The following is a 15546-nucleotide window of genomic DNA, read 5'->3' on the forward strand; positions in this document are numbered from 1 at the left end:
GAATCGCTTGAACCCAGGAGGCAGAGGTTGCAGTGAGCCGAGATCGCGCCACTGCACTCCAGCCTGGGCGACAAAAGCAAAACTCCATCTCAAAAAACAAAAAAAAGGAAATATTGTATTGTTAATTTTGACTTAAATGGTATTTGTTGTACAGAGATTTGACAGAGAGGAACATTCCAGCCAAAATGACTATAACGTTAACTCTTAAAAAATATTTCTTTAAGCAGAACAGTGACTAAAAGAAACTTAACAAAAAAAAGAAAAAAGAACAGATTCTGGGCAGGGCACAATGGCTCACATCTGTAATCTCAACACTTTGGGAGGCAAAGGCACGAGGATCGCTTGAGCCCAGGCATTGGAGACCAGACTGGGCAACATATTGAGACCTCATTTCTTCAAAAAATCCAAGAAACAGGTCAGGTGTGGTGGCTCCTGCCTGTAATCCCAGCACTTTGGGAGGCCAAGGCGGGCAGATCACCTGAGATCAGGAGTTTGAGACCAGCCTGACCAGCATGGTAAAACCCCATCTCTACTAAAAGTACAAAAATTAGCTGGGGTTGGTGGCAGGTGCCTGTAATCCCAGCTATTTGGGAAGCTGAGGCAGGAGAATCACTTGAACCCAGGAGGCAGAGGTTGCAGTGAGTCGAGATTGCACCATTGCACTCCAGCCTGGGCAAAAAGAGGGTAACTCCATCTCAAAAAAAAAAAAAAAAAAAATTCCAAAAAATTAGCTGGGTATGGTGGCACATGCCTGTAGTGCCAGCTGCTCTGGAAGGCTGAGGCAGGAAGATCACATGAGCCCAGGAGTTCCAGGCTGCAGTTAGCTATGATCGTTTCACTGCACTCCAGCCTCCACAATCATCAAGACCCTATCTCTACTTTCTAATTTTTTAATTTTTTTGTAGAGATGAGGTCTTGCTTTGTTGTCCAAGTTGGTCTCAAACTCCTGACCTCAAGTGATCCTCCTGCCTCCACCTCCCAAAGTGCAGGAATTACAGGTGTAAGCCACTGCACCTGGCTGAGACCCAGCTGCAATAAAAAAATAAAATTTTTTTAAAGATTTGTAAGATAAAGTCAGAGATACCATTCCATGGAGGGCATAAGACAGAGGTGTCAATAATAAAATTAGCTAGAATAAAATGGCAGTCTGCATTTTATTTACTTAGGGGAGAACTGATTTAATTCCGAAACAGTCACTTCATTTCAAATAAAGAACTTACACATTTTTAAATGAAAATTAGTTACCTTTGTTTGACCATGGCTTAGAGTAATAATTTTTCCTAAAGCTGGAGTATGTAGTTGTAGAACCGCGCTCAAATATAGGGTCATTTTCTTCAACAACACAAGGGCCTTTCGTTCTTAAAACTTCTACAGTTAAACTGAAATAAATACATTTTTAAATAGAGCTATACTAAAAACAAGGAAACAAATAGTAAAAATGAGATGTAAATAGTTATATTTTGAGGTTTAGCATGGCAATCATATCAAAAGTATAATAATATTTATGTGAAATATGGGTATTTTCCAAGCATCTGCTAAGTTTTACCTAAAATGTGATTTCAAGAGAGTAGAAAGAAGTGTCAACTCATTTTCAAACTCCATAACAGCAATATATTTAAAAAATATCTTTGGGCTACGTATTATAAAAAGGTATTTGTATTATTGATTTCTACATGTCTTTGATATTCAATATGTATTACGGTGCTGGAATCAATGGAAATTTTGAAAAACATAAGCACTTTATATTTTACATTCCTGCAGACAAAGCAGTTAAACATGCTCCAACTATTAAATGACTAGTAAAATCATCATTACAAACTAATGGAAAACAGCACACAAAAACAACTATTATTAGCAGTATTACATTTATGTTTAATTATAGAATGTAAACGCTGTAAAATTATTTTTCACTAGCTAAACATTCAAAGATCTTCCATTGCTCTATTTATTTACTTACTAATTTATCATCTTTAAAAAAAAAATACCCTTAAAACAACTAAATTCCACGATGCTCAATGTGAGAAATTTAATGTTATAACAGAAATTAAACCAGAAGATGAATTATACCACACCGTAACAAAAATCATAAAATATGTTAAACCTACATTTCACTGTATATCCATCAGTTATCACCACACATCAGGATATGTTAAAAATATGAGAACCTGAATATTGACTTCAAGACTGTGTCAATCTTAGAAATTTATCCTCAGTGGAAGACAGCATATGATTAGTTCAACAGCCTGATTCAATGACCAGTAAAGATGATAAAACAATGGTGTTAGGTTAATAGGAGATAGGGCAGCATCTCATACAAAACAGAGTTATTAAAATTTATAAATTAATCTAACCCACTTTTCCATTTACAATATTCATTATGCAAATATAAATGTCAAGGTCTAAGTGACAAAGGCCGACATAGAAAGAGGACCTCTTTCACTAGACAAAGCATGTTTGTTCTCATATAACTACAATCTCACTTTCTCTCTTTTTTAAATACCTTTCTTCATCCAAAATAATAGACCCATCTTCTGCCACTTTTACTCGAGGAACCAGTAATGGCCCATCATCTGTCTCTTCTTCCATTTCATTATCTTCAGCATTAGCAGTACTCTTACCTTCTTGCCTACCAGATATAAAGATAAGTTAATTCACAAAGGCATAAAAGTAGTCCCTGAATAGTATAAAACTTAAAATAAATGATTACAAACTCAACCTTCTAGCTATTTCCAACTTTTCCTATAATCCAAATGAAAACAGTATGTGTTGTTAAAGACACAATTAGGATTTTCTCAAGTTTTATCTCAACTCCTGGCCTCAAGTGATCTTCCTGCCTTGGCCTCCAAAAGTGCTAGGATTACAAGCCTGAACCACCATATCCTGCTTGTTTCTCTTCATTTTAAAAGAGAGTAAAGACTTCTTGGGCCAGACGTGGTGGCTCATGCCTGTAATCCCAGCACTTTGGGAGGCCAAGGCAGGTGGATCACGAGGTCAAGAGATGGAGACCATCCTGATCAACATGGTGAAACCCCATCTCTACTAAAAATACAAAAATTAGCTGGGCATGGTGGCACACACCTGTAGTCCCAGCTGCTCGGGAGGCTGAGGCAGCAGAATCACTTGAACCCAGGAGGCAGAGGCTGCAGTGAACCGAGATCGCGCCACTGCACTCAAGCCTGGCGACAGAGTGAGACTCCATCTCAAAAAAAAAAAAAAATTTAGCCAGGCATGGTGGCACACACCTGTACTCCCGGCTACTCAGGAGGCTGAAGCAGGAGGATCACTTGAGCCCAGGAGGTCAAGACTGCAGTGAGCTGTGTTCACATCACTGCACTCCAGCCTGGGTGACACAGCAATACCCTGTCTCAAAAATTAAATTAAAATTTTAAAATTACCAAAACAAAAGTCTAACCAAATGTAATTTTTTTTTTTAAGAGACCAAGTCTTGCTCTGTCACCCAGGCTGGAATGCAGTGGCATGATCATAGCTCACTACAGCCTTGAACGTGTGGGCTCGAGTGATCCTCCCACCTCAGCCTCCTGAATAACTAGGACTACATGTACACACCACCATGCACAGCTTATTTTTACATTTTTTGTAGAGATAAAATGTCACTATGATGCCCAGGCTGGTCTCAACCCCTGGCTTTGGGCAATCCTCCCATCTTGGTTCCACAAAGTGCTGAGATTACAGGAGTGAGCCACTGTGCCCGACCCCAGTCAAATGTAATTCGACTATAACAGGAAGCACCATTTGATCTCATTTAAAAAATGTAACAACAGAATATATTCAAAAATAAAATAAAATACTTACTCTCTTGTCTGGACTGGAGTCGATGACTTTTCAGTTTTCTTTTCTTGTTCCAGTGAAGAACTATTGAACATAAATAACAATACCTTTAATAAATTATTAATCTATATCCTCTCAATTCTATCTGTAGGCAGAAGAAAATTATTCTAACTTCTAATTTTTAAAGATATGCCATAGCATTTTGTTAATGACGGTGCAATCCAACAACCGATTTTTCAGTCAAAAGCTTGTCATCACGTACAAACAATTTGTTAGGTCCTAAGTAGAGAATACTCTTTTTTTTTTTTTTTAATACAACAATAGGGTCTTGCTGTGTCACTCAGGCTGAAGTGCAGTGGTGTGATCTCAGCTCCACCGAACCTCTACTTCTTGAGCGCAAGCAATCCTCCCACCTCAGCCTCCCAAGTAGCTGGGACTATAAGTGCGTGCCACCACACAGGGCTAATTTTTGTCTTTTAATTTTTTGTAGAGACAAGGTTTCACCATATCGCCCAGGCTGGTCTCAAACTCCAGGAATCATGCCATCCTCCCACCTTAGCTTTCCAAAACACTGGGATTACAGACATGAGCCACCACGCCCAGCAGAGAATGTTCTTATCCTCTAACTCCCCAGTGAAAGGAGGCTCCCAATCCCAAGGCATGAAGCCACTTAGGTGACTTGTCTTCAACTCCTAGATGTTAAACAACTCAAAACCTAGGTTTCTGGCCCTTTCTTCAACAGGGCCAAAGACCTGGTGAATCTGAAAAAGGACTATGCTAAGCAACTGTCCCTACTCCTACCTCTACCTGCCAAACCATCAACAATACAACAATGAGATTATAAACCTTCTGCCTCAGAAACCCCAGGCTAACTTTAATAAAGAAACTTTGTTCTTGGAGGATTTATTAATCACACTATTACTGTCTTTATTAGAAGCCAGGGCATAAAACTTCGATCACTCCTTTAGATCAGTTTATAGTATGTTAAAAATAGAAACTGCAATCCTTTCAAACTTTTTTTTTTTTTTTAAATGAGACAGAGTCTCGCTGTCTCCCAGGCTGGAGTGCAGTAGTGCAATCTTGGCTCACTGCCACCTTGAACTCCCAGGTTCAAGTGATCCTCCCACCTCAGCCTCCTCCTATGTGCCACAATGCCCAGCTAATTTTTGTATTTTTTGTACAGATGGGGTCTCACTATGTTGTCCAGGCTGGTCTCAAACTCCTGGGCTCAAGTGATCCTCTCGCCTTGGCCTCCCAAAATGCTGTGATTACAGGGGTGAGCCACCTCACCCGGCCAAAATTGCAATCTTGACTACAGAAAAGTGGCTTAGTTGGTTTTACTATGCCTTGGTAATTTATATAACAAAGAAAAAGAATTTTTTTTTAAACAGGATCTCACTCTATCACCCAGACTGCACCCAGAATGCAGTGACATGAACATTGTTCACTGTAGCCTCAAATGCCAGGGCTCAAGCAGTCCTCCTGCCTCAGCCTCCCAAACAGCTGGAACTACAGGCACATGCCACCATGCCTGGCTAATTTTTGTATTTTTTGCAGAGATAAGGTTTCACCATGTTGCCCCGGCTGGTCTCAAACTCCAGGACTCAAGCGGCCCACCTGCCTTGGTCTCCTAAAGTGCTGGGATTACAGGCATGAGCCACTGCGCCCAGCGAGGAAATTTATTTTTAATCTCAGAAATAAAGGGCATAATTAAACATCCCCAGCTGTTGAAATACAGCAGATTTTGGTTATGAAATTATATTTAAAAGGACATATGTGTTCCAAATTTTGTCAACATGCTTTTGGAAAACAAAAAACTGTACTATAAAAGTGATATTTATATAACTACATACCCAAAGAAAATAAAACAGAAGGCCAGACATGGTGGCTCACGCCTGTAATCTCAGCACTTTGGGAGGCCAAAGTGGGTGGACCACCCGAGGTAAGGAGTTTGAAACCAGGCAAGCCAACATGGCGAAACCCAGTCTCTACTAAAAATATAAAAATTAGCCAGATGTGATGGTGAGCATCTGTAATCCCAGCTACTCGGGAATCTGAGGCAGCAGAATCACTTGAACCTGTGAGGCAGAGGATGCAGTGAGCCAAGATTGTACCACTGCACTCCAGCCTGGGTGACGGAGCAAGACTCTACCTCAAAAAAATTTAAAAAAAGAGATAATAAAGCAGAAATAAATTTTACTTACGTCATTGGATTGTTATCTGGTAGATAATATATGAAGTCTCTCATAGTCATTTTTGAACGATCTGGTGGCCTCTGACTTTCATTTATAGCATATTTGTTTTTCCATTGTTTCTGTATACATAAACACACACAGATCCACTTTTATAAATATTAAAGAATTTCAGACGTACTATATGCAAATATACAGTCCACTGTTGCATTCACTATAAGTGCTCTAATATTATTCTCACCCCAGTTATGTAATTTTGTAGATGGAATATTAAAAAGTTGTAGCACATTACCCTTAATAGTTTTTAGTTTTTATTTACCTACTTTTGAGATGGGGTCTTGCTGTGTTGTCCAGGCTAGAGTGCAGTGATGCAATCATAGCTCACTGTAGCCTTGAACTCCTGAGCTCAAGCAGTCGTCCCACCTCAGCCTCCCAAGTAGCTGGGACTACAGATGCTTGCCACAACACCTGGCTAATTTTGTGGGGGTTTTTTTGTTTTGTTTTGTTTTGTTTTGTTTTTGGTAGAGACGGAGTCTCCCTCCGTTGCCAAGGCTGGTCTCAAATTCCTGGGCTCAAGGGATCCTCCTGCCTCAGCCTCCTAAAGCACTGGGATTACAGGAGTGAACCACACACCCAGGCAGCATTTAGATTTTAACAACTAAAGTGACTAGGACTAGATAAAAGCTCAATGTGGCCAGGCACAGTGGCTTATGCCTATAATCCCAGCACTTTGGGAGGCTGAGGCAGGAGGATCACTTGAGCTCAGGAGTTACCAGCCTGGGCAACATAATGAGACCCTATCTCTACAAAAAAAATACAAAAAAATTAGCTGGATGTAGTGGCATATGCCTATAGCCACAGCTACTTGGGAGGCTGAGGTGGAAGGATCACTTGAGCCTGGGAGGTTGAAGTTGCAGTGAACTGTAATCATACTAGCGCACTCCATCCTGGGTGTGCTTGTCTCAAAACTAAATAAATAATAAAAGAATAAAACTAATAAAGCTCAATGTATAAAATGCTTACTGATGCCTTCTAACTAAACATCTTAATAGCTCACTGAGAATTTATGCTTACACAGCTTTTTTTTACCCTGTAGTGAACTGAAATTCTGTGTATTTTGTAAAATTCTTGAAGCAAATGTTTAATCTTTAATTCCCCAATATAAATTAAATACGCAAGTAAGCAGTTTCTGTAAAATATAGAACTTTTTTTTAATCCCCCACCCCCAATTCCCAACCCATAAAACATTTTTAGAGGCTTACTCTTTTTTTTTTTGAGACATAGCCTTGCTCTGTCACCCAGGTTGGAGTGCAGCAGCACAATTTTGGCTTACTGCAACCTCTGCCTCCCAGGTTCAAGCAATTCTCATAAGGCTTACATTTTAGAAGACATTCAAAGCTTGTTTTCTCCTGTGTAAAACAGTGATATCTACTTCACACAGTTGATATAATTACATAACATAATAGACATAAAGCACCAAGCAAAATGCCTTCCCTTAATTTAAAAAAAACTAAATAAAAGAGGCATTTTATAATTCATAACAGGAGCTGACACTGGTTGGGCACTTACTATTTTCAAGACACAGTTTTTCTGTTTGATTTTTTTTGAGACAGAGTCTCGCTCTGTCACTCATGCTGGAGTGCAATGGCGCAATCTTGGCTCACTGCAACCTCTGCCTCCCGAGTTCAAGTGATTCTCCTGTCTCAGCCTCCTGAGTAGCTGAGATTACAGGCATGCACCACCATGACCAGATAGTTTTTGTATTTTTAGTAGAGACAGCGTTTTACCATGTTGGCCAGGCTGGTCTTGAACTCCTGACCTCAGGTCATCAGCCCACCATAGCCTCCCAAAGTGCTGGGATTACAGGCATAAGCCACCATACCAGGCCCATTTTAAGTGTGTTTTACATGTATTGACTCATTTAATCTTCACAACCCTCCAATGAGATAGACAGAGGTTGAGCATCTCTTATCTGAAATACTTGAGACCAGAAATTATACACATTTTGGGTTTTTTCACATTTTCGAATATTTGCAGAATACATACTGGCTAAGCATCTCTAACCTGAAAATCTGAAATCCAATATGCTCCAATGAGCATTTCCTTGGAGCATCACTTTGGCACTCAAAACATTTTGGACTTTGGAGCATTTTCAATTTCAGGGATGCTCAACCTGAACTATTATTGGTCTTATTTTACAGATGAGGAAACAGAGTAATTAAATTACTCAAGGTCACATAGCTAGTAAAGAAATGAAGCTGAGGTTCAATCCTTAAGTATTTAACTCCAAGGCCAGCACACTCTACTGCTGTTACCTGTCCTTCTAGAAAAGAAATCAATCCTCAAGATTAAAAAGAATATGAACTCTACTATATGCATACCACAAATTTTTCCCACTTGTAATTTTCCATATTGTCAATTTAGAAAACATTACCAATTCATTCTGCTCAACTACATTTGTCTTTTTTTTTTTTTTGGAGACCGTTTCACTCTATCACCCAGGCTGGAGTACAGAGGCACAATCTCGGCTCACTGCAACTTCCACTTCCCAGGTTCAAGCAATTCTCATGCCTCAGCTTCCCCAGTAGTTAGGATTACAGATGCATGCCACCAGGCCCAGCTAATTTTTGTATTTTTAGTAGAGACAGGGTTTTGCCATGTTTGCCAGGTTGGTCTTGAACTCCTGACCTCAAGTGATCTGCCCGCCTAGTGCTCCCAAAGTGCTGAAATTACAGGCATGAGCCACCAAGCCCAGCATATGCTTGCCTTAATTCAAATAAATACATCGCTTGTCACTTGGATATCTTTATATGAAAAATCTGACTGAAGGTTTATTTTATAAATATGTTTGTGTATGTATATCTATGTGTATGTGTATGAAACTTATTTGTGGCCTTTACTAAAAACAGTGAAAACATAAATAAATAATGTAAAAATTACTATCAGTGAAAAATGTAGGCCGGGCGCGGTGGCTCAAGCCTGTAATCCCAGCACTTTGGGAGGCCGAGACGGGCGGATCACGAGGTCAGGAGATCGAGACCATCCTGGCTAACACGGTGAAACCCCGTCTCTACTAAAAAAATACAAAAAACTAGCCGGGCGAGGTGGCGGGCGCCTGTAGTCCCAGCTACTCCGGAGGCTGAGGCAGGAGAATGGTGTGAACCCGGGAGGCGGAGCTTGCAGTGATCTGAGATCCGGCCACTGCACTCCAGCCTGGGCGACAGAGCAAGACTCCGTCTCAAAAAAAAAAAAAAAAAAAAAAAAAAAAAAGAAAAATGTAATTTAAGTCCATGGTGTATCAATCAATCCATTAACAAGAAGGGATGTTCTATTGACTAAGGGATGTTATGTGGTTTTGTTCCCCCATCAAAATGCTACAAATGCTTTTCTTCCCAATGATTCCTTACTAACATAAACAGAAGGCAATACCAAAATCCTGATTCTCCTCCCTTACCTTCTCTTTTCTCAATTCTTCTTTTAACATTTCCCTCAGTTTCTGGGCTTTGTATATTCGGTATCTGTCTGAGCACGGCTGTTTCTCTTTTGTTGAAGTGGCAGTTGGCTGTGCAGCCTCTTGATTAACTGTAGATAAGGGATGAGATTCTGAAGGAACACTGACACTAGCCTTAACCAGACTAGAAGTACTTGATATTCGCTTTCTTCTCTGTGAAGCAGTAGGGGAAGATCTACTGGATTCTTCAACATCATTGTCACTACCAGTCTTTTCAGAACTGTTGAAATTAAAAAAGAAAAAAAGAGGGCACCATGAAATCTTCTGTTATACATGCTAGTTTTAAAACTTAGTCTGGTGAAAATCCAAAACCGCAATCTCGTGATTAAAAAAAAATTAATAACTTGAGATGTATGATAATTATGACAGGTTACAAAAAAATTTCTTTAGTAAATCTTTTAAATATACGTAAATTCTAATAGACTCTTAATCTTTTCCAAACATAAAGTCCCTAGGCACATTAGAACACATAATTATAGGCTTAGTTCCCTCAAAACAGATAACCAAGTTACAGAACAAAGCTTAATCAACCTAATTTGAATTACTAAGTAAAAAAGTAATAATTTATAATTAAATTAATTTATATATAAAAATAAAAAAAATTTTAATTCACTCCGACATTTTAAACTGGTCTAAACTACCGGCATTTTACTTATCAACCAGAGGTCAAATCAAATATGCAAAACTTCAAACCTCTGAAATACCTATATTGCAGTGTTTGAAGAAAAACATTTAGTTACAGTAGCCAAACTCAGTTCCCTTTGAGGCAGAAATCATTTATCTTTTGTCAGGTACAACGCTACTTATACAGCTATCAGAATAAACTCTTCAGTCAAAAAAAGTACTGAGTCACCCCAAATTGCATATTAGATATGGTACACCTCAGATACAAATATTTCAGGAATGGTCTACAAATGCAACTTAAGTCAAGAAAAGAGGTAGTATAAGTCAATAATTAAAAAGTCTACTTTTTTCATATTTTACAATTACTTATAAAAAATTAGAAAATGCCTTAACTTACAGAATAACCTTTCCAGGAAGATTTCAATTTAAATTCGTATCTTAGCTGTTATGACAATGTGATACATGCATTATCTGCGTTTCACTCAATAATGTTGAGTGCATAATGACAGAATATATACCCTATAGATTTTTACAACTAGCAAAGACCCACAAAAAATGTATAAAAAGAGGCCGGGCACGGTGGCTCACGCCTGTAACCCTAGCACTTTTGGCTGAGGCAAGTGGATCACTTGAGGTCAGGAGTTTGAGTACAGCCTGGCCAACATGGTAATTATCCTCTCCTTTAAAAAATAAATACTTTATATTTTGAAAGACAAAAACACTTCCCTGCAAAGCACTCCAGAAGGATGAAAACTATGGTGACCTAAACTCTCAAATGAATAGTGTGGCTATTCTTCACTTCAGGACTGCCATACCCCGATTCTTCCCACCACCACTTGGAAGACATGGTCTCCTCGGAGAATCTACAGCCCGTGACAAAATCCACATAAGCCACACCCTGCAGGTCAGACAACCAAACTGCAGTCTGGGGTGGTTTCATCAAGCCTCAACTGAAAGGCTTACTGCAAACGACAGCGGACTCCTATGATAAAATTCATTTGCTCAGCTTCCAGGTGACAGGCCCGGAGAAGCGGGGCAAATGAAAATTCTTCCCTCTGCAAGCTCTTACCTGCTCCTAGGAGCCTTTTCTTGGGGCTCCGCTCCACCGAAATCGACTGCAGGTACATCTGTGGGCTCCGCTGGCTTGGAAGCAGAGTCCGTGGCAGGCTCCGGCGGCCTGGGAGACTCCTGTCCACGCTGGGGATTGGGAGCTGTGGAGCCCCTGGCGCCTACACTAGGCCTGACATTCGGCTTCACGCTAAGGCGTGCCCTGCGGAACATGGCGGAGGCAGGGGGCCCGGGGAGGCAGCCTTGACGGCCGCTCACAGCCCCGAGCCCCGGCGGCTGCCCGAAAAGGGGATTAGGAACTACGCCCTCCCCACAAAGCCACACTACCAGCCCAGGGGGCAGCTACCGCAGTTTCACTCCGCCGCCACCGCCTCCTCCTCTCTCCCGCCGCCGCCGCTTTTTCATGACCCTGCCACACACTGATGGCTAAATTTCACCCTCCTCCCAGCTCCCCCGCCCTCACAGGGCGCCGGAACTGATTGCGCCATCAGCCAGCGCCGCAGAATGACGTCAGACGCACAGCACTGGGAGCCATGGTAACTACCAAGCTACTGAGACTGGGTTACCTGCGGACCAGAAATTGAGATGCAGAGGTATTTGCTCTTTCTTCTCCAGAAGTCCTTAGGAGTAGTTGAAAAGAGGAAAAGAAGAAAGTCGACTTCTCAGCTCAAACCTTTACTGGAAGTATTAAAATCGCTGGCCGATTTTGTTTTTAGAAGGTCATGAAGGGTTTAGAAATTCTAAATTGAGTAGACATAGATTAAATGCTGGTGTGAAGAAACTGATAATAGTTACCTCCCAGGAGAGGAATGGGTTTCTGGAAAACACATCGTGGTAGGAAGACTATTTACCGTACGCTCTTGTGTACTTTTTTGTTTTTTTCCTTTGAGACAGGATCTTACTCTGTCCCCTAGGCAGGAGTGGTACAGTAGCGCGATCTTGGCTCACTGCAGCCTCCACCTCTCGGGCTCAGGCGATTCTCCCGTCTCAGCCTCCCAAGTTGCTGGGACCACAGGCGCGCGCCACCAGAAACGGCTAATTTTTTTTTTCTTTTTTTTTTTTTTTGTATATTTACTGGAGACGGGGTTCATCATGTTGCCCAAGCTGATCTTGAACTCCTGGGCTCAAGCGATCCACCCGATTTGGCCTCCCAAACTGCTGGGATTACAGACGTGAGCCACCACGCCCAACCTCCTTGTGTACTTTTTTTTTTTTTTTTTTTTTTTTTTGAGACGGAGGAGTCTCGCTCTGTCTCCCAGGCTGGAGTGCAATGGCGCGATCTCCGCTCACTGCAAGCTCCGTCGCCTCCCGGGTTCACGCCATTCTCCTGCCTCAGCCTCCCGAGAAGCTGGGACTACAGGCGCCCGCCACCACGCCCGGCTAATTTTTCTGTATTTTTAGTAAAGACGGGGTTTCACCGTGTTCGCCAGGGTGGTCTCAATCTCCTGACCTTGTGATCCGCACGCCTCAGCCTCCCAAAGTGCTGGGATTACAGACGTGAGCCACCGCGCCCAGCCCTTTGTGTACTTTTTAATATGAATGTATCACCCGAGATCTTGCCACTGTACTTACTGCAGCTTGTTTAAAAATTATTATAGTTGAAACTTTGTAAATTATTGAGTATTCTTAATCTGCTTCAGGAGGTAGCAGTAAACAAGACGTTCTGGATTTGGGAGGAGAAAATATAAAAAAGAAATGAACAAGATATTTTTAAAATGTATCAGGCCAGGCATGATGGCTTATGCCTGTAATCCCAGCACTTTAGGAGGCTAAAGCAAGGCAGATTGCTTGAGGTCAGGAGTTTGAGACCAGCCTGGCCAATATGGTTAAACTCCGTCTCTACTAAAAATACAAAAATGAGCCAGGCCTGGTGGTGCAAGCCTGTAATCCCAGCTATGGGAGGCTGAGACAGGAGAATCACATGAACCCTGGAGGTGGAGGCTGCCAGAGCCAAGATGGCACCACTGCACTCCAGCCTGGGCGACAGAATGAGTGAGAATGTCTTAAATGAATTAATTACAATAAAATAAAATGTATCAAATGTCGTGAAAGAAATTTAAGGGTTGAACGCTGGGCATGGCGGGGCACGCCTATAATCCCAGCTACTGAGGAGGCTGAAGTGGGAGGATCTCTTGAGCCCAAGACTTCCAGATCAACCTGCGACCCCTAAAACAAATTACCCACATGTGGTGGCTGTGATGGCTGCCACCTCTAGCCTCAGCCACCCGGAAGGCTGAGGCAGGAGGTCCAGGCTGCAGTGAGCTATGATAGTGCCACAGCCCTCCAGCCTGGGTGACAGAGAAAACCTCGTCTCTAAAACCAAAATGTAATAATAATAAGAAAAAAAAAGGCCAGGCGCGGTGGCTCAAGCCTGTAATCCCGGCACTTTGGGAGGCCGAGACGGGTAGATCACAAGGTCAGGAGATCGAGACCATCCTGGCTAACACGGTGAAACCCCATCTCTACTAAAAAATACAAAAAACTAGCCAGGCGAGGTGGTGGGTGCCTGTAGTCCCAGCTACTCAGGAGGCTGAGGCCGGAGAATGGCATGAACCCGGGAGGCGGAGCTTGCAGTGAGCTGAGATCCAGCCACTGCACTCCAGCCTGGGTGACAGAGTGAGACTCCGTCTCAAAAAAAGAAAAAAAAATGTACAGGACAATGTGATAGAAACTAATGGGAGGGAGGCTGGCAGTAGAGTGGCTAGGGAAGTCCTCTATGATGAGAGGAAAAATAGCCAGAGCTGAGGTTGTCCTTGGAGGTATTGGGCCAACGTTTGAACCAGTGATACAAATCCCCTGACTCATGGGAACACAAAGGTGTGACTTTCTTCTTGGAAGGAAAAGAAAATCCTACAAGAATATGGTAATACATTAATAACAAAATGTCAAAGGAATAAAATCCTGAACTGACTGAAGAAATAGATCACCTAAAGGGAGAACAAAAAAGAGGCAAGTGCTTTTGAGAGTAGGAAGGCAAGACTGAAAGCAGAGAAGAGAAAAGATATGTCTCTAAGGCTATGAAGAAAATGAAGATCTGGAGGCCAGGCACAGCTTGTGCTTGTAATCCCAGCACTTTGGGAGGCTGAGGCGGGCGAATCACTTGAGCCCAGGAGTTCAAGACCAGCCTAGCCAACATGGTGAAACCCCATCTCTACCAAAAATACAAAAATTAGCTAAGCATGGTGGCTTGCGCCTGTAATCCCAGCTACTCAGGAGGCTGAGGTTGGAGGATTGCTTGAGCCCAGGAGGCAGAAGTTGCAGTGAGCCAAGATCACACTACTGCACTCCAGCCTGGGTGACAAAGTGAGACCCTGTCTCAAAAAAAAAAAAAAAAAAAAGAGAAAGAGAGAGGAAGAATGGAAGGGAAGGGAAGGTCTATGGATTCTGTGGGCTCCCTGCAATACTCTGGAAAAGGAACGGGATCTCAGTTTTATCTAAAGAAGCTCAAGAATTCGAGAGAATCCCCCGCTACAGATGTCTCAGGAATCTTGAAGCCACTGCCAGGACTACACAGCTTTGAACAGCATATTCCGATACAAACCGAAGACATAGGGCCTTTCCCCAGATGGGCTTCTGTTCCACTTAAGAAACTAGGGCATTCTCCCAAGTTTTTACAGGTCAGAAAGTAAATAGTGACTAAGATTCAATTTCCCACCAGTAAAGGGATGGGATCAGAATCAGATTAAGTTTTGTTATTAAATATAAAGCCATAAGACATTTGTTACACAAGTTTGTGGAGTAAATTCTCAGTGGCATCATAGTAATTTTTTAAATCTCTACTTTTCTCTGAGAGACATACCCAACACGTTTTGTGTACATGGGGTATATCATGTGTAGCCCTATGACTTAAAAACTGCAAAATTTTTCAGCTGCAAAGAAAAATGTTCAGTGACATTAAATTGAGAGAACATACAAAAACAACTCTATCACCTACCGGCCAGGTGCGGTGGCTCGCGCCTGTAATCCCAGCACTTTGGGAGGTCGAGGCGGGCGGATCACGAGGTCAGGAGATCAAGACCATCCTGGCTAACACGGTGAAACCCCGTCTCTACTAAAAAAAAATTAGCCAGGCGTGGTGGTGGGCGCCTGTAGTCCCAGCTACCGGGAGGCTGAGGCAGGAGAATGGCGTGAACCCAGAAGGCGGAGCTTGCAGTGAGCTGAGATTGTGCCACTGCACTCCAGCCTGGGTGACTAAGCGAGACTCCAGCTAAAAAACAAAACAAAACAAGCAAACAAAAAACCAACTCTACCACTTACCTTCCAATCCCACCCCATTCCCTCTTTAGATGATCTTATCTCTAAAGATCTAGTAATCCTGGCTACTGGGAGGCTGAGGCACAAGAATTGCCTGAACCCGGGAGG

General features: G+C 42.1%; 1 protein-coding gene across 11 annotated transcripts in view; it reads right to left on the minus strand.

Annotated features, from left to right (window-relative positions):
• Positions 1-11644, minus strand: part of BDP1 (BDP1 general transcription factor IIIB subunit) — a 113623-nt gene extending 101979 nt beyond the window's left edge. For 8 of the 11 annotated variants that reach the window (XR_012092753.1, XR_012092754.1, XR_012092756.1 and 5 more), the window contains exons 1-6: positions 11186-11644; positions 9436-9712; positions 5994-6103; positions 3814-3873; positions 2501-2626; positions 1246-1379 (exon numbers count right to left, since the gene is read on the minus strand). Coding sequence is in view for 5 of the 11 variants with exons in the window: in XM_073014702.1 (XP_072870803.1) it covers positions 1246-1379; positions 2501-2626; positions 3814-3873; positions 5994-6103; positions 9436-9712; positions 11186-11397 (919 nt within the window). In the remaining 6 variants the exon portion in view is untranslated. Of the gene's footprint in view, positions 1-1245; positions 1380-2500; positions 2627-3813; positions 3874-5993; positions 6104-9435; positions 9713-11185 lie in introns of those variants that run through there. The other 3 variants (XM_073014703.1, XM_073014704.1, XM_073014706.1) reach the window with 2 other exon arrangements.
• Positions 11645-15546: the final 3902 nt, after the last annotated feature.

Source organism: Chlorocebus sabaeus, chromosome 4, assembly GCF_047675955.1.
Source record: "Chlorocebus sabaeus isolate Y175 chromosome 4, mChlSab1.0.hap1, whole genome shotgun sequence".
NCBI lineage: Eukaryota > Metazoa > Chordata > Mammalia > Primates > Cercopithecidae > Chlorocebus > Chlorocebus sabaeus.